This window comes from Podarcis melisellensis, assembly GCF_964234715.1.
Source record: "Podarcis melisellensis genome assembly, chromosome: 10".
NCBI classification, from domain to species: Eukaryota; Metazoa; Chordata; class Lepidosauria; order Squamata; family Lacertidae; genus Podarcis; species Podarcis melisellensis.
This window is the reverse complement of record NC_138542.1, coordinates 16,401,489-16,421,257: the sequence shown is the minus strand read 5'-3', so window position 1 is coordinate 16,421,257 and position 19,769 is coordinate 16,401,489. Positions and strand designations below refer to the sequence as shown.

Here is a 19,769-nt window from a genome sequence, read left to right as displayed (position 1 = left end):
GGTCCAGTTCTCACTTCCATACATCCCTACTGGGTAAACCATAGCTTTAACTATACGGACCTTTGTTGGCAAGGTGATGTCTCTGCTTTTTAAGATGCTTTCTAGGTTTGTCATTGCTTGGAGCAGTTTACAATAGTCCAAAGTGCTGTGATCCATAAGAACAATATACAAACAGTCTGAGGAGACAGAAATTCAAAGACTCCCCAGAAAAGAAACCCTCATCTGCCTAATATGACAAAAGCTTGCTGGAACAGGGAAGCTTTCACCAGGCAGTAAAGGAGAGGGCCAAATCAACCTTCAGTAATCTGGTGCAACCACCAAGAAGGCCCATGCTCTTGTCCCAGTCAGGCAGGCATCCTGCACAGCTGGGACATAGAGGAAGGTGTTGTTGGCAGTAGCAGGCTGGTTACAGGTACTGGAAAAGGCAGTCTTATCTTGGCTCAAGCCATTGATCTGCGAGGGTGTCTTCCTCCTTCAATCATAAGTAGCAAAATAGTTCAAAACAGAACCAAAGAAAGGGGAGAAGATACTGGAAAGGAGGAATGCTTTTTGATAAATTAACTGGCAGTCTTTCGGTTCAAACGCGTTCCATAGTGGCTTCTTTGTCTCTTTACAAATAAGACCCTGCAGGTTCTTTGAAAAGGATGGTTTCTGAGCAATTTGTAAAGAAACATGCCCTTGAAGAAGGCGCTTTTGCAAATTTTGCAGGCAATTTTAACAATAAACATGCACCCTTTCCAGCATCTTTGAGATACACTTCCACTTTTTTGTTTACATCATTGGGTGCTTCCGGTTTTGGAAGATTTTCCTTTCAGCAAAACAGTTCCCCACACAACATGCTTTAGGTTGTAGCTCTTCTTTAGGAACAACCGGACTGGTTTCAGCTCGGAAACGGCAGCAATTCTGCCAGCTATCTGCTAAAGCAGGTAAAATGCAATATCCCTCTTCTCTCAATTCCTGTGACGGTGCCTTCCCGTTCTCCCCCAAAATGGGTGGCCAAATGTTGGCTTTGGGAATGGCATGTGGCCATAAAGAATGTCAGTCACTCATGTGGAAAACCAATACTGGCAGCATCTGCTTTTCCCAAAATGAGAGATTTTTAAAAAAGCCACCAGTGGGCAGCACAAGCTTTTGCTAAGGGGTTTTAAATCGTTTTTATTATTACTTCTAAGACCTTCTGTGCGAGTTCAGATCTAGAATTAAAATGCTTCCCTTCTCTGGAGATTGCGTGGGATTACGTATTTATTTATTCAAGGGGGAGAAAGCGTATGGGATACGATCTCATTCAAAATGTTTCTGTTTGCAAAGTGGAATACAATGAACAGTATTCTTAAGGCCTGGTGGGATTAAGCATTATTCTAGCATGCCATAGAACAGTTCCCAAAGCAAACCGGGTCCCTGCTGTAGCGCAATTGCCAGAATTGTGGCAGCACAATATGCAGATTGTGCTTATCAAGTGTTTTCATGGCACTTTAAATATCGGTACATGATGTCCCCGTAAACTTCAATATTTAAAAGGCCACGAACATTCTTGGCATCAGGTCACCAAAGAAAAGAAAGAATTTCTGGGGGTGGTCCGGGAGAAACTGTTACACCTCATATTGAGGGAACTTGGAAATCTTGACAGGGTGGACTGGAAAGATAATAGTTGCAATTTGCTCAACAAATTCAAGGTTCTTTTAATTCTGCAGCACGTGTTTGTTTTTGGGGGGGCGGCGAACGTGCACGGACTGGAGCTATATCTCTGTAAAGTTCACCATCATTCCGTGGGGTTAGGAAGCATTTTCAGAATGCCAGAAGTCCCAAAATTGTGTCAAAAGGCAATGGGATTGTGACCCATCAAATAGCGCTAGGTGGAAATATATAGACCATGGGTAGGCAAACTAAGGCCCGAGGGCCGGATCCAGCTCAATCGCCTTCTCAATCCAGCCCGCGGACGGTCTGGGAATCAGTGTGTTTTTACATGAGTAGAATGTGTCCTTTTATTTAAGATGCATCTCTGAGTTATTTGTGGGGCTTGCCTGGTGTTTTTACATGAGTAGAATGTGTGCTTTTATTTAAAATGCACCTCTGGGTTATTTCTGGGGCATAGGAATTTGTTTTCCATCCAAAAAAATATAGTCCGCCCCCCCCCACAAGGTCTGAGGGACAGTGGACCGGCCCCCTGCTGAAAAAGTTTGCTGACCCCTGATGGACACCTACAACATGGAGATCTGCTAGAGCAGGAATGGGGAATATTTTGACCTGCCAGATGTCAGACATGAATTCCCATTGGCCCCAGTCAGCTTGGCAAAGTATACTGTGAGAGTTAAGTCAGAGATCTGTGTCCTACTGCTCTGCACACAGTAGCATGCAGTCAGTGAACTGGGGGACTAGGCTAGTCTTCTAAATGTTCCCAGTGAATTAGGGTATAAAAGTATTAAAGTCTGGAGCCTCCTTCCTAAAGCTCAGGCAGCTTCTGCCTAACTTAGGGAGGAAAGAGTGATCCTCACATGCACGATGTTGTGGCGTCACCACCACCCCAGTCGCTCTCTCAAGTTGGTGCTTCTGGCCCTAATTGTTTCCCTAGGAAAAATTTCACCGGACGCCACTGACTGTACAATAGTGCCATCCCTACAACTTAGTTATATTAGGTGCATCTGAAAAGGAGCACAAACCTCTGTACATTCAGAAGTGGGCCAGATCCTAAGTCAGTGTTCATGGAAATGCAGCCTTAGGTATCATCTCCTCTTCCACTTATCTTGCTTGGTGTCAAGAATGAACCCATGGTGGACTCTGGGGGAAGCAGATTGGAGTAGACAGTAAGAGCAAAGGATTGGCCGGGAGTGATTGTCTAATTAATAGCTACTCAAAGGTCAGGAACTAGGAAACAAGGGTGATCAGGCCAGGACCCAGGGAACAGACCTTCCCCTCAATAAGCAGGGCCAGCTCAAGAAATTTTGCTGCCTGAGGCGAAGGACAAGTTGTGCGTAACCCCAATTAGAAGCCAATTGGACTGGTAGTTGAAGCTTTCTCCAATACTAGTGAAAAGACACTTGAGGGCAGCAGGATAGTGTGTGGGAGGAGGCAGGCCCCCATCTCATTATCTGCCGCCTGAGGCAGCTACCTCACTCTGCCAGCCCTGCCAATGGGTGTTCGGTGCTAACTGAGCCCTTAAAAACTCCCTGGGTGTGGCTTACCCCTTCCAGGCCCTGTGGAAGAAGTAAGTCAGACCTAGGGAATGTACAGAAAAATAGAGAAAATGGTGAGCAGGCTAGTTGGCATGTGAGGCCCATCAGGACAAGAACGCTGCGTCTTCACTGGCGACTGGCCCAGGGGCTCACTGGCCTGCCCTGTTTCATGGGTTGTCTCTGGTTTGGAAGGTTCTAGGTTTCTGGGGTTGGGCTCAGTGTCAAGATTCAGATGTAGGATTTGGGCTGCTGTGCCTCTTGACTCAGTTGGCTTCTGCCAACTGTCAGTCACTGGGACCATGACCCCCAAGTTCATAAATTATACTCTGGTGGGTAGCTAGGTGCAAGGTACCACCTCCTATTGGGACTTTCTTTCAGCCAGAACTTGCTGGAACTCCAACACCTCTCAGGTGGGCGCCATTGCCATTCTAAGAGAACAAGAGGTGTTTGTGGTGAGTTCCGGCACCTTCTTTTCCAGAAGAATAGTGCTGCCTATTATAAACCCATGGGAGTCATACATATACTATAGAAGTGGATTAACTAGTTCCCAATACATTAACTGAAGAGTCATCATGACCAGAAAGATCCCTTGGTTGGAATTGTGAATGTTGCTCCCAGCCACAGATTCACTCCCACAATGGTTTATTGTGTGACTTAACCTTCCTGCAGCTTTGACATGCTTCTCATAAGAAAAGAGCCTCGCTTTGGAGATGGATTCAATCACTGATATACTGTTAAATTAAATGGGGATAATTACGTTGAATTGTAATTTGGGAGCCAGCAATTAATATTTCCAGAAGCTTTAGTCAAAAGTGAAAGGCTCTGTGCAGTGGGATTTTAATTGACTTTATACAATGTTTGGTGGCAACAGCAACTTCTTATTAACATTCATTCTTAGGAAGGAACTAATCTTGCATACTCCACCTTATGTAATTTATTTCTGAGTGGCATTTGCGAACATCACCCTAAAGAGGGCAATAGACAAATGATATTGAGTTGGTATTATGATAATGGAGAGGGAAGGTTGCTATGAATGGCACCTACATTGGAGGGGCACTCCTTCTCTTCTTCACGTTGACCAAAGATGTCTCAGAAACTCTTAGGTCACATCCAAACCATACATTTAAATCACTTCTATGCTACTATGACAGTCTGTCCTGATCCCCCGGCCTACCTAGCAGCCAGACAAAGTGCCAAGACCAAGTCCAAAATCTGAGGGTCCCTCAGCATTCGCAAAGTCCACAGTCCAAAATCCAAAGCCGAAGGTCAGGGAACGGGGTTCAGGGTCGATCCAAGTCCCAAGTCAGGATGCAGTCCACCACCAAGAAGGCCCTCTGCCTGGTTCCCTGTAACCTCACTTCTCGCAGTGAGGGAACCATCAGAAGGCCTTTGGAGCTGGACCTCAGTGTCCAGGCTGAATGATGGGGGTGGAGATGCTCCTTCAGGTATATTGGGCCGAGGCCATTTAGGGCTTTAAAGGTCAGCACCAACACTTTGAATTGTGCTCTGAAATATACTGGGAGCCAACATAGGTTTTCAGGACTGGTGCTATGTGTTCTTGGCAGCCACTCCCAGTCACCAGTCTAGCTGCCGCATTCTGGATTAGCAGTAGTTTCCGGGTCACCTTCAAAGGTAGCCCCACATAGAGCGCATTGCAGTAGTCCAAGCGGGAGATAACTAGAGCATGCACCACTCTGGCAAGACAGTCTGCAGGCAGGCAGGGTCTCAGCCTGCATACCAGGTGGAGCTGGTAGACAGCCACCCTGGACACAGAATTGACCTGTGCCTCCATGGACAGCTGTGAGTCCAGGATGACTCCCAGGCTGCGGACCTGGTCCTTCAGGGGCACAGTTACCCCATTCAGGACCAGGGAATCCAAGTTACAGGGAACCAGGCAGAGGGCCTTCTCAGTAGTGGCGCCCGACCTATGGAACGCCCTCCCACCATATGTCAAAGATAACAACAACTACCAGACTTTTAGAAGACATCTGAAGGCAGCCCTGTTTAGGGAAGCTTTTAATGTTTGATGTATTACGGTATTTTAATATTTTGTTGGAAGCCACCCAGAGTGGCTGGGGAAGCCCAGCCAGATGGGTAGGGTATAAATAAATTATTATTATTATTATTATTATTATTATTATTATTATTATTATTATGCCTTTTGAACTAGTTCCATGTTCCACAAGTTACCCAAGAAGGATTTACTCCAAGTGAAATAACACCTGAGGTAGTTTCCATTCTCCATAATAATGGGAGAAAGCAGGTTGCGTATTTGCGAGCATTAAAAATTTGTAGTCACATGTCCAACATACAGCATAAAAACAAGATTCCAAGGGATCTCTTGGGCTTCCCTCCTCCCCTTTGTGGGTCCTAATTTCCTCCTGCATCTTTTATAATAATCCAAATCTTTTACCTCTCTATTGTGTCCAAAATTCACCATTAAACTACAAGTGATATTCCAATCCTACTGACGATTTTAACTATTTACAACGGTCTTTAAATAAGCTATAAATTTTCCCTGTTCCTTATTAAAATTTTGTTATTGGCCCAGAGATGGAAAGAAGATAAAGTCCCTACCAGAAAAGAATGGCAGATAAAGCTGAAATGGCTAAAATGACTGAAAGAATTAGAAATCAGGAAGATTGTATCCATTAATTTTTATTTCTCCCCTCTTAGTTTTAAGCCAGGCTTGCACTGCAAGGGAAGATGGACTGTATGGTTACTCTCTGACCGGAAAACCAGAGAAGACAGAGAAAGGCTGGAGGTAAATGGCAGCTTTTGTTATTCCTCTCCACCCCAGTTCTTTGTGTATTTAATATTTTGTACACTGACAACACTTTTCTGATGTCTCTTGATTTTTCCTCAAATGTAAAGCCTTGCTTGATTGTGAAGGAGCCATATGCATTGCAAATGGATGTGGATTGTTGCTGAAAACCAAGTAAAGAGCAACAGAAAAGTGCAACGATTGTGCATATGGCACAATGCGTGAGCAAAGATAAAAGATAGCTAAAGTGTGTTCTCCTTCACGGAGAGCACATGTTGCGGTGGGGGCCACCAGGACACTCCAAAGTTGGGGGAGGGCTAATTGACCGTTGGCCACTGATGCGATTGGGGCTTCCCTTGTTGTTGGGAAGAAGTTAATGTTGCCATTTGTTGATTGACAGCCAGAAATGCTAAAACGTCTTGCACAAGGCTAGGGCTTCCTCTTTTCACCCGTGCATCAGATTGCCCATCCCTCCCTCCCTAGAATAGGGTTGTTGCTTTGACCTTGCTATGCCTGTCATGGGGTCGTCTGCTTTGGGGCAGGGACCTGGTAGGAATTTTGTCCATCTGGATGATTGGCTGGGGCCATTTGGTTTTTGCCTACTGCGTAGCAAATCGTCACAACTAGTAAGGTTGCGGTTAGACATTGGTTTATGGTTTGGTTGGTTGAGGGGCATGGATTGGCTGTGCCTGCCCCTCTAATGCTGCTGCTGCAAGGGATTCCGTTAAAGGAATCGGGGGCTAACTATTGCTTGTCCACTCTGTCAAGGGGGCTCGGGCCATAGCAATGAGCTCCTGGTTGCATTTGGGGTAAGGGCAGGTTCCCTGCTCTGTCGCTACCCGCAAGTGTATTCCCCTATTCTGACTTTCTCATCGTGCGGAATGTCAGTCTGTCCCCCACGGTGGGGGCAGATAGTCGCAACCAATGCCTAAGCAAGCACTCACAAATTTGTATTTTAATAAAGTTGTGGCCAAAATTATGCCAAAAATCTTAAACAAAAATTCTGTGTGATGTGTGAGTTATTGGGGTGGCCCTGGGGACCTTGACACGCAACTACATTTACCTGCACAGAAGCCCAGGCAAAGCTGCACTCCAAAGGTTGCAGTGTACACCCAGAGCTCTGCATGAGCAAGAATAATCCATCTCTTCTGTGATGGGGCATGCCTCACACACTAATATTAATAATAATAATAATAATAATAATAATTTATACCCCGCCCATCTGGCTGGGTTTCCCCAGCCACTCTAGCCGGCTTACAGCACATACAAATTGTAAAACATTAGACAATAAAAATTTCCCGATACAGGGTTGCCTTCAGATGACTTCTAAAATATAATAATAATAATAATAATAATAATAATAATAATAATAATAATAATAATAATATATTATTTATACCCCGCCCATCTGGCTGGGCCTCCCCAGCCACTCTGGGCGGCTTCCATAAAAGCCAAAAATACAGTAAAATATCACACGTTAAAAACTTCCCTGAACAGGGCTGCCTTAAGATGTCTTCTAAATGTCAGGTAGTTATTTATCGCTTTGACATCTGCTGGAAGGGCGTTCCACAGGGTGGGCGCCACTACCAAGAAGGCCCTCTGCCTGGTTCCTTGTAACCTCACGTCTCACAATGAGGGAACCGCCAGAAGGCCCTCGGCGCTGGACCTCAGCGTCCAGGCAGAACGATGGGGGTGGAGACGCTCCTTCAGGTATACTGGACCGAGGCCGTTTAGGGCTTTAAAGGTCAGCACCAACACTTTGAATTGGGCTCGGAAACATACTGGGAGCCAATGTAGGTCTTTCAAGACCGGTGTTATATGGTCTCGGCGGCCGCTCCCAGTCACCAGTCTAGCTGTCGCATTCTGGATTAGTTGTAGTCAGTTAGTTGGGGTTTTTTTTGACATTTGACGGAAGGGCGTTTCAAAGAGCCACTACCAAGAAGGCCTCACACTATGTCAAGGGGATACTCCCTGATATTGAAAAGAATAAGTCAATCTTTGCTCATGTGGAGTTCACGGCCGCATCTACACAGCTATAAAAAAAACACTCTGAAAAATAACCGCTTTAAAGCTCACAATGGAAAATTCCATGGAGTTCCAATTTCGACTCCACAGCGCCATCTGGTGTCACATTGTTATAACACGTTTATAACGTTTTATTTTTACTAATGTAGCTGAGTCCATGCATGTAGTCTAAGATCCTTTGTGGAAAGGGTGCTTGTGACACCTGCTAATGGAAGAGGGGTAGGCAAAGTGTGCTGATTCCGCTTTCCTTCTGTCCCCGCACCCTCAATCTGCTCTGGGACATTGTGGAACCATATGGAGTAGCACAGGAGAGGGAGATTAGGTAAATATTCCCTCTCTCCTTCTATCAGAAGGAGCCTCTCCTGGATCAGAGGTGCTACCCTTCATGGTAAAACTCCTTCTATGAGCAGAAGGGTATCTTCGGATCCAGTCCTGAGTGTCTGGAGAGTAGAAACCATTATTTTAAGAACAAACAATGGAGCCTGGCTCAGGGCATAAGAATTGATTTGATTTTCACAAATGGAATTGCAACGCAATGGTTCTGAATCAATAAAACTGTTCACTGGACAGGAACTAGATGACATAAAGTTGGATTTAATTACCACAAACTGAATCACAATGCAATTTTTCTGGATGAATAAAGGGTTCACTAGATGGGACAAAGAGTAATAATGGACATTTATGTCCCAGATGCCTTCTCTGCCATGTGGTATTTTATTGAATTATAAGGCCTTGATTGTAAAATTTTGATCCAGATTTAGCTGATCCGGATTAAAATCCCAACCGATTCATGGATCCATTTCCTTGCATCTCCATGTAAACTATAAAACACTTTGCAGAAATGTTATAAAGCGGTGGGCAATATTCTTTCTATGAGATATACAGTATTTAGACACATGAACTGATCACTAGAGTGAGATTTTGGAGATCTATGCTTACTGAATGTTCAGAGAACAAAATATTTTTCACTCCTTGCTGACTGTTCATAGAAACAGACAATATAGTATGAAGATAAATGGCTGTGTGTCTTTTCCAGGGTGGCTCTGTCAAGACATGGAACAGCTTCCCTCTACGGAAATGACATTCCTCAACTTGTGTTGGATGTGGAGTTTCACACAGAGGACAGAGTAAGGTTTAAGGTGAGTGAAAGAGAAAGCAAGCAAGGAAAGAAGTTGGTCAGCTATAATAATAATAATAATAATAATAATAATAATAATAATAATTTATTTGTACCCCGCCCATCTGGCTGGGTTTCCCCAGACACTCTGGTCGGCTTCCATAGAAACCAAAAATACACTAAAATATCACACATTAAAAACTTCCCCGAACAGGGCTGCCTTAAGATGTCTTCTGAATGTCAGGTAGTTGTTTATCGCTTTGACATCTGATGGGAGGGCGTTCCACAGGGCGGGCGCCACTACCGAGAAGGCTCTCTGTCTGGTTCCCTGTAACCTCACGTCTCACAATGAGGGAACCGCCAGAAGGCCCTCAGAGCTGGACCTCAGCGTCCGGGCAGAACGATGGGAGTGGAGACGCTCCTTCAGGTATACTGGGCCGAGGCCATTTAGGGCTTTAAAGGTCAACACCAGCACTTTGAATTGTGCTCGAAAACATACTGGGAGCCAGTGTAGGTGTGATGGCCTGGGAATCCAATTCAGAGGCTGAACCGGAGGAATCCCAGCCTGCACAGGAGTCCCCGCCTCCAGGGCCAGCTGAACTGGGGCAGGGCCTTGATTCTGAAGCGCCTGCACCTGTGCCGGATCCTCAGGAGCAGGCACCAGGTGAATCCACTCTGGCTCCAGAGGTGGTTGAGGACTCAGTGCCTACAGGTGAGTCTCCCCCTGGGCCCAGTAACCCTCCAGCCTCTCCTGAGCTGCAGAGGCTCAGGGCAGAGAGGCGAAGGGAACTGGTTTCTCCCAGGAGGAGTGCTCGCCTTAAAGCCAGGAGAGGCGGGTCTCCTGGGGGCCAGGACCGCCCCTAGCCTCAGAGAAGATAAAGGCCAGTCAGCCGTTGCGAGAGCAACGTCGTTGATGAGCTGTTTCGGCCAGCATCCAGTCCTGTTTCCCCCAGAGTTCCTGTCCTTGCCCAGCTTCCCGCTGTGGACCCCGCTTCGCCCGAGGAGGACTGTCTGCCGACCCTCAACCACCTCTGGAGCCAGAGTGGATTCACTTGGTGCCTGCTCCTGAGGATCCGGCACAGGTGCAGGCGCTTCAGAATCAAGGCCCTGCCCCAGTTCAGCCGGCCCTGGAGGCGGGGACTCCTGTGCAGGCTGGGATTCCTCCGGTTCAGCCTCTGAATCGGATTCCCAGGCCATCACAGTAGGTCTTTCAAGACTGGTCCTATGTGTTCTCGGCAGCCACTCCCAGTCACCAGTCTAGCTGCCGCATTCTGGATTAGCATTAGTTTCCGGGTCACCTTCAAAGGTAGCCCCACGTAGAGCGCATTGCAGTAGTCCAAGCGGGAGATAACTAGAGCATGCACCACTCTGGCGAGATAGTCCGTGGGCAGGTAGGGTCTCAGCCTGCGTACCAGCCCTGGATACAGAATTGACCTGCGCCTATCGTTTATGCACAACCTACTGATAACTCGATGTTTATTTTGTATGTGTCTCTTCTAATTTGGAAATAGATCTATGACCCTAACAACCAACGCTTCGAAGTTCCTCTCAAGATTGAATCCCCTCCTCTCGCTGCTGCTGACACCAGCTATGACATTGAATTTGTCAACGATTTATCTCTTCGGTTTAAAATCATAAGGAAAGCCACAGGAACTGTGCTGTGAGTACAAGCTATATTAAGTTTGCTTGCTGGGGAAAAAAAAGAAAACAAGAAGTGATGGAACTGAGATGAGCACCATTTCTCATGCATTACAGCTTGGCTCAGCATGAAAGGAAAAGAAAAATGATCCTTTCTATCCTGAGTAGAAGTTCTGTTTGTCACAGAAATAGCAGGGAGCAAATTATTCCTTGTCTTCGCTGAAGGGATAAAATGCCAAGTGCACACATGCAGATGAAGAAATATTGAAAGAGCATATTTTCTTTCCATAATCCCTCATCAGATGGGTGATTAGCTAATACTCTTTGCCCTTGTGCAGATAGGAGTTAGTGTTATGTACTGGGTTGATCAGTATCCAAAAGGCAGCAGTCTGATTGGTCCTAGAACAATAGGATTCAGAATGCAGCAGTCTGATTGGTCCTAGAACAATAGAATTCAGAATGCAGCAGTCTGATTGGTCCTAGAACAATAGGATTCAGAATGCAGCAGTCTGATTGGTCCTAGAACAATAGGATTCAGAATGCAGCAGTCTGATTGTTCCACAGGAGCCACCCAATCCAGCTGTAGGTGGAAGTGAATCCGCAACCTGATTGGCCTACAGGAGAATCCTGGAATTAGCCAATCACGTGGGGCCCATTGTGTAAATAATGTATATAAAGCAGACATTCTGGGGGAACTTCCATTCCTCCTCACCGCTATGAGCTGAATAAAGAGCATGAAATCCACTCTCGACTCCGAGTATATTTCAGTTAGTTTAAGACTTCTTCAGGAAAAGGGGCATTATCTGTGTCCAGATCTTGACATGTAACGATCACACTGTCTCTACCGCGCTACATATCCATGTAGCCATAGCCAGTCTCAACTTTTGGTCATGCATACATGCAATGAAATGAGTGATCATCATATGTTATAATCTACATGTAGGATGGCATTTATTCTCACATGAAATCTGCGTAGGAAATTGAGAATGTATGAAGAGGCCCTGAGACAAAAATAAGATCGTCTGCTAGGTTTTGGGCATCTGGTTCTGGTTTCTGAAATGTGGATTTAATGGCATTTGCCAGCTTTACGAAAAGAGGAGACTGAGCAGTAGTTTAGAGGAAGCCAGAGGGCAGTCTTGGCTAATACGTTTATCGGCAGTAAAGCAAGATGCTTGGCTGCTTAACATTGCCTGGAAGGAGAAACAATATCAGGAAATCATGATTCCTTTCAGGGGCTTATGTAAGTTCTCACAAAATCTGCTTCTCTTTCTTTCTTTCAATGGAGAATTAATTTTCAAGGTGATGCTTGGTTAGTTGCTTTTACCAAAAGAGGATGTGTTGAATGAAACATTAGCGTGGGAAAAAGGCTAACATGTTCAGAAAGGAGGGGGGAAGGCATAGACAGTGCCAGGGGGAGGCAGGGGGCTGTTAAAAACAACACCCCCCCAGCAAGTCGCCCTGCTTCCACTTATTCCGCCCCCATTTCTGAACTCCTGTTTATTTACAAGTGCATTTTATTTTTATTTCTCAATTTTCGCCCACTTAGAAATATACCGTATTTTTCTCTCTATAAAACTCACTTTTTCCCCTCCTAAAAAGTAAGGGGAAATGTGTGTGCGTCTTATGGAGCGAATGCAGGCTGCGCAGGTATCACAGAACAGCAGGCTGCTTTCACTGCACAGCGATCCCTCTTGCTGTTCTGGCTTCTGAGATTCAGAATATTTTTTTTTCTTCTTTTCCTCCTCCAAGAACTAGGTGCGTCTTGTGGTCTGGTGCATCTTTTAGAGCGAAAAATATGGTACTTTGACCCCTCAATATCCCCTCTGCCATTTTTCCATGGCATGAAAGACAGAGCCAGTCAGTCTTGATTTCAGGGTCTCAGCCCAACTGAACTGCACTCTTCTTCATTTCATTTTTTGTGTGAAATAAAAATCCTTGCTCCTTGCATTCATTGGTTCCTCTGTTCAAACTGGACCTTGTTGTTCCCCTAAAAAAACTTGCACAAGCCGGGCGAAGAGGAGAGGGGCAAGGGGATGTTTTTGATGCCATCTTAGAATCATGTCCGCCCAACTTATACTAGCAGTGTGGCTATTCCCATTCTGTAGTTGCATAGCTGTCAACTTACAGATTTGAAAATAAGGGACCAGCAGCCTCGAAAATAAGGGAGCATCCAAAAGAAGGGATTTTCCGGGAACAGGTATATTCAACTTCTGAGCCCCTCTGAGCCAAAGGCAGAAAGCCCAGCCAGCAGCCAAATGAAGCCTCATCAATAAGGGACAGCAGTGGGACATGGCGCTGGGATAAGGGACTGTCCCGCCAAATAAGGGACACTTGACAGCTATGTGTAGTTGTTTGACTGGCATTTATTCTTCTTGTTTGGTTTCCGCCTTTTCTTTCCTCCCTTGAAATCACTGGGACTGAAACTCTCAGTCTACACCCATAAGCATGCAATTAACTCATGCTTTAGAGGGAAGGGAGTCCCACTAGACCAAGTGGGATTTTCTTCTTAGTATGCAAGTTTAGGACTGTCCTGCCCTTCTCATTTGTTTTCTGTGGAGCTTAGGCATGCCCGGCTGCCGCCACGCACAAGCCGGGGTTTACAAAGGGATGTGCCCCGATTGCTTAACATTAAATGAACATCCGTACAGTGGCACCTCAGGTTACAGACGCTTCAGGTTACAGTCTCCGCTAACCCAGAAATAGTACCTCGGGTTAAGAACTTGCATCAGGATGAGAACAGAAATCGTGCTCCGGTGGTGCAGCGGCAGCAGGAGGCCCCATTAGCTAAAGTGGTGCTTCAGGTTAAGAACAGTTTCAGGTTAAGAACGGACCTCCGGAACAAATTAAGTACTTAACCAGAGGTACCACTGTACAGAACTGTCAAGTTGGAAGGGACCACAGACCACAATGGTAATCTAGACCAACCCTCTGCAATGCAGGAATCTTTAGCCCAACATTGGGCTTGAACTCGCAGCGTTGAGGTTAAGAGTTTCTCGCTCCACCAACTGAACTATCTATGTCACTGGTAAAACAATTACCGTATAATCTGTAAAACACCTAAAGTAGAGTGGTACCTTGGGTTAAGTACTTAATTTGTTCCGGAGGTCCGTTCTTAACCTGAAACTGTTCTTAACCTGAAGCACCACTTTAGCTAATGGGGCCTCCTGCTGCCACCACACCGCCGGAACACGATTTCTGGGTTAGCGGAGTGTGTATGTAACCTGAAGCGTATGTAACCTGAAGCGTATGTAACCCGAGGTACCACTGTAATAGGCTGAGCAGCACAATTGCAGCAGAAGTCTTATTACAGGACTCACAAAGTACTACAGCTAATCTACAAAACAATATTGTCAGCATGAACAAAATAGCATCCAGAAAATAAACTGAGCGCTGCTGAATTCGTGCACAAATTCTCCCCACCCTGATGACCCATAATCTTTCTCTCTGCTCAGTTCGTTCTGGTTTGCATTGTTCCCTGGCTCAGGAAAGACCCAGGCAGTAGCAACCGGGGGGTTTCTCCCAGTTTCCAAACACAACATGCCGTCTACACTGCTACAGTGGCTGCTACCAGAACCATGTTCTGCAGGCCATGCACCACTGTGCCTCTTAGTGAAACGCCATCCAGATGCATGTTTACCTGCCTAACAGGTATATTGAGACCTAAGAAGAATCAGGTGGGTGAGGTGGGTGTGAAATGTCAAGTGTAAGGTTAAAAAATAAAAATAATTCTAAGCCAAAGCAAACTTTTCCAGCAGAAGGAAAGCCTGGCAGGAATTAGAAAACAGTGGAGAGGAATATTTGGATAGGATCTCTCTCTCTGTGTTTTCCAGCCAGGGGTTTCAAAATTAAAGCAGATTTTTTTGATAAATGTGTGGAAAAGCAGGCGGTCATTGGGGCTTGCAGAAGAGCTTGTGGCAGGAAAAAGGGCTTTAATTAATATGCCAGAAAACTGACACACACACACACACACACACACAGAGAGAGAGAGAGAGAGAGAGAGAGAGAGAGAGAGAGAGAGAATGTGTAACCAGCTGCAGTAGTGCAAGGCCAGTTGTTTGCCAATAAAGAAAGGGACCAATTTTGCATCTTTGAAAATAAAATATTGCTCAAAGCAATCAATAAGCTGCAAATGAGGCCGGCGGGCAGTTTTTCCAGCTGCATTTGAATGTCTGAATAGATGATAAATTGTGTCTAGAGAGCAACACAAAGTCCTTCTGTACCTGCTGTATAATTTGAGGGCCCCTAAAGAAGCTCTGCCATTGCTCTGAGTCACCTCTGAGTTCCCAGACCTTTTTGTACCTTTTATCTCTGTCAAGCAGGCTTTATAACCTTGCCCCAAAAGCCCTAATGCACATCCCTATCCCACAATTTTTCTGGCATAATTCAGGTAACCCCATTCCAAGGGATGCTGTTGACATAGCGACATGTAGGTATTTATATCCAGGGTTAAATCACCTCCCTGCCTTTTCTATACTATAATCACTGCTATAAGTAATACGACGCATTACTTACTGTACCACAGAGATTTAACAAAGACTGGCTAATTTCCATAGATAAATGGGTAAGACAGAATAAACATGCTTTTGACAGTGATATTAGGTGCTTTGCTCAGTTCATGATCTGGCTGGGAAGCAGCTATCAAGACTTTCCCCCAGGCCAGCATGGCTGCCCACCTCGTAGCAATTGTCACAACTCGGTGGTTTAGGCATTGGGTGAGTCTTTGGTGGAGGGGAGGTTGTAGCCCAGATTTTCCCAAACTTGGATCTCCAGCTGCTTTGGACTACAACTCCCATCATCCCTAGCTAGCAGGACCAATGGTCTCAGATGATGGGAATTGTAGTCCAAAACAGTTGGAGACCCAAGTTTGGGAAACATTGCTGTAGCCTCTGTCAGCTCCTCCAGGTTTCGGGGGTATCCTCTTAAAGGGATCCAGTGGGAGTTGCTTCTGTCTGGAAGCCTAGCCGGGAGTGGGGGCCATAGCACTCCTCAAAGGGGCCCCTACTTGCCATGTGTCATAGGCCCCTCATTCACTCCTGGGTTGACCCCATCTGGTATACCCCAGCAGATGTGTTGGTATCTCAATGGTTATATTAATGGCCTATGCCAAACCTCTGCATCTGTAGGCAATAAAGTTGTGGCCTGATTTGACCCAAAATACTGCTTATTGGAGCATGAATGGCTTGCCGATCGGAAGGTTGGCGGTTTGAATCCCCGTGACGGGATGAGCTCCCATTGCTCGGTCCCTGCTCCTGCCAACCTAGCAGTTCGAAAGCATGTCAAAGTGCAAGTAAATAAATAGGTACCGTTCTAGCGGGAAGGTAAACGGCGTTTCCGTGCGCTGCTCTGGTTCGCCAGAAGCGGCTTAGTCATGCTGGCCACATGACCCAGAAGCTGTACGCTGGCTCCCTCGGCCAATAAAGCGAGATGTGCACCACAACCCCAGAGTTGGCCACGACTGGACCAAATGGTCAGGGGTCCCTTTACCTTTACTGCTTATTAGGGTGACAGTCATGGGGGCTGCTGGGGGGTGGGGGGGTCACGCAAATGTGCTTTGTCTGGCTACTATATTGTGTAACATATAGCTATGTTCTGTATCTAAGTGAAAAATCCCGATGGGGAGTTTTTAAATGTCAGACTTGCAGGAGAAAAAGAGGCAGCATATTGAATGGGGACAAGTTAGCCTAGGGGGGGAGTATACATTCTTGATTGCTGTTTACATTATACTCAGCATTTCAGCTCCTGCAGAGAGATTGTTTGCAGTGACCAAAATGCATGAGCATCAGATAGTGTTCGTAGGGGTTAATAGGCCAGGACTCTGTCAGAGGAGCTAAGTAGGCAAGGCTGCGATGTTAAATTGGGTGGACATCAAGGGATGACCTCCTGCAAACGCGGTGGTTACGTAGTAAGGACGGACGTCAGTGAAATGCTCTACACATGAACATTTTTTTCCAAATCTTGACAGCACCAGGCGTTAGGTGAAAAACAGAGATTAGATGCACAGCTTCTGTGCAACTGATTCTTACAATACTTATGTGCAGAATGCCTCAACCCCAGGGCTGTATCCAAGGTTAGTTCTGCTCAGAGAAGATGCATCAAAATTAATGGAAGTGAATAACTCAGGTTCGTTAATTTCAATGGGTTTACTCTGAGCATGACTTTGCCACCTTCACGGAAGGTCCTTGTGGTAACTTCAGGGAAGCCCCAGGAACCCTAGTCTACGTGTTTTCCTCCCGTTGCTCACAGTTGCATGCTGCAATGGCACTGGGAGCATGCAATGGCACTGGGAACATGCAATGGCACTGGGAACATGCAATGGCACTGGGAACATGTTTTTATGCAGGGTACCGCTTAGAGCTTTTAAAAGTAATAAGCAGCTCGTAGCTGCTTTTAAATAAATGCACACATGGATACTGTGTGGACCAACCCTTAGCTCTGATGAACTGAGTGAAACTGAGTAGAAAACTATGAATCACAGGGATGGGGAAATAGAGTGTGTGAATTCAACAGTGCTGAGTTTGTATTTGGCTGTTAGTTAAGATTGTTCTGTGGGTTATGAGTGCTGTAATGCTTTGGGAATTTTATAACGATTAGCCTTTTATATAGTTGTTCTGGGATTTTCTGCATGAAAGGCAGATGTTCTATAGCATTCCCCACATTGAGTGCATTGGGACGCGGGTGGCGCTGTGGTGTAAACCACTGAGCCTAGGGCTTGCCGATCGGAAGGTCAGCGGTTCGAATCCCTGCGGCGGGGTGAGCTCCCGTTGCTCAGTCCCAGCTCCTGCCAACCTAACAGTTCAAAAGCACGTCAAAGTGCAAGTAGATAAATAGGTACCACTCTGGCGGGAAGGTAAACGGCGTTTCCGTGCGCTGCTCTGGTTTCGCCAGAAGCTGCTCAGTCATGCTGGCCACATGAACTGGAAAAACTGTCTGCGGACAAACGGCGGCTCCCTCGGCCAGTAAAGCGAGATGAGCGCCGCAACCCCAGAATTGTTCACTACTGGACTTAATTGTCAGGGGTCCCTTCCTTTTACCTTTTTCACATTGAGTGCAGCTCCCAGACTGAAAAAGGTTGCTCACCTCTGCATTACAAAACCACCCAGTTTTACTCCCATGTTACCATGGGGTAAGCTTGTGTCGCAAATCCAATGCTAGGGGAATAACTGCTACCTCTTAACCTTAGAGTTTAGGGTACTGTCCACATCCTCTGCCCACATGCAGAGTTTCTTAGACATTTGCATTTATGCCAGAAACCAACCATATGCCAGGAAATAATGGAGTTCTGTGTCACCTCACTTGTCAAGAACTTAACTGCGAAGCTGCCCCGTGGTGGTAGTCCAGTATCTCTGTAGGGTGGCCTGATTACATCGAAGTAACAGGATCCTGAATTAGATGGAGTGCTACTTTGCTCCTACGTGATCATTCTCGAATGGCCAACAATATATTTTCCCCTTTAACAACTTAGTGTGGGCCTGCCATTTCTAATACAAGTCAGAAAATCTTTCCCCCAGCCAGACAATTTCTCTGCAATATTGACTGTGGTGCAATGCTTTGTTAAACGCTGCAGCTGGGAAAGTAGGAAACAAATAACCACATCTAATCAGAAACTTTGCTAATTTCCAATCCGCTGCTCTGGAGTTCATTTGTTATATATAGATTCTGGTGGCAAACAAAGGCTGCGAGGGGGCTTTCTGCAGAGAGAAAAGCTATTAGAATAATTAAAAACGCCATTGTTTTAAGCTGCAGTTCCTCCTGAAAGCAATGCAAATTGCTGCGTGGAATTTGTACAGCCCCCAACACAGCCATTCTTCTTGTTGAGCGTGTTCGATTTTTGCAAAGAATGAGGTGATTCGATTTGTTTTCGTTTGAGGGCGGTGTTTAGTAGGGTGATTTAGAAATCTGGTGTTTGTGTTGTGGTGTGTGTGCTTTAATCTAGAAATGCACTCTTCCAAGCAAATGCATAGCGAGAATGTGCTTTATTTCCACTGAATGGGCAGCAGAGCTCTGCGAAGGCACAAATGTGGGATTTTGTGAAATGTTTTCTTGGTGGATTGCATTCAATACAAGGATCTTAATAGAACAGGCAATTGCAAGAGAGGTTGGTAAGCACTTAATAACCACTTGGTTACTTTATTTGTTATTAGATTTGTATCCCACACTTCACAAGGGACGCGGGTGGCGCTGTGGGTTAAACCACAGAGCCTAGGACTTGCTGATCAGAAGGTCGGCGGTTCGAATCCCTGCGACGGGGTGAGCTCCCATTGCTTGGTCCCAGCTGCTGCCAACCTAGCAGTTCAAAAGCATGTCAAAGTGCAAGTAGAGTGTCAAAAGCAAGTGCAAAGTGCTCCGGCGGGAAGGTAAACGGCGTTTCCGTGCATTGCTCTGGTTCGCCAGAAGCGGCTTAGTCATGCTGGCCACACGACCTGGAAGCTCCCTTGGCCAATAAAGCGAGATGAGCGCCGCAACCCCAGAGTCGGCCACGACTGGACCTAATGGTCAGGGGTCCCTTTACCTTTACTTATCCCACACTTCTTCCAAGGAACTTAAGATGGCACACATGGGCCTACGATTTCCCCATCTTTCCCCTCACAACAACCCTGTGAAGTAGATTAAGATGAGAGACCATGACTGTCCCAATCTTATTATTTATACCCTGCCCATCTGGCTGGGTTTCCCAGCCACTCTGGGCAGCTTACGGTACATATAAAAAATTGTAAAACATTAGACAATAAAAGCATCCTGATGCAGAGCTGCCTCCAGGTGTCTTCTAAAAGTCAGATAGTTGTTTATTTCCTTGACATCTGATGGGAGGGCGTTCCACAGGGCGGGCGCCACCACCGAGAAGGCCTTCTGCCTGGTTCCCTGTGAACCTCAATTCTCGCAGTAAGGGAACCGTCAAACAGCCTTCGGAGCTGGACCTCAGTGTCCGGGCTGAATGATGGGGGTGGAGACGCTCCTTCAGGTATACTGGCCTAAGGCCATTTAGGGCTTTAAAGGTCAGCACCAACATTTTGAATTGTGCTCGGAAACATACAGTGGTACGTTGGATTAAGTACTT

At 46.0% G+C, this 19,769-nt stretch overlaps 1 protein-coding gene across 1 annotated transcript in view; it reads left to right on the top strand.

Moving 5' to 3' along the window:
- Positions 1 to 19,769, top strand: part of LOC309379724 (sucrase-isomaltase, intestinal-like) — a 94,146-nt gene that overhangs the window by 1,147 nt on the left and 73,230 nt on the right. The window contains exons 2-4 of the mRNA XM_081929134.1: positions 5,847 to 5,934; positions 8,996 to 9,098; positions 10,588 to 10,736. Of these exons, the coding sequence (XP_081785260.1) occupies positions 5,847 to 5,934; positions 8,996 to 9,098; positions 10,588 to 10,736 (340 nt within the window). The remainder of the gene's footprint in view (positions 1 to 5,846; positions 5,935 to 8,995; positions 9,099 to 10,587; positions 10,737 to 19,769) is intronic.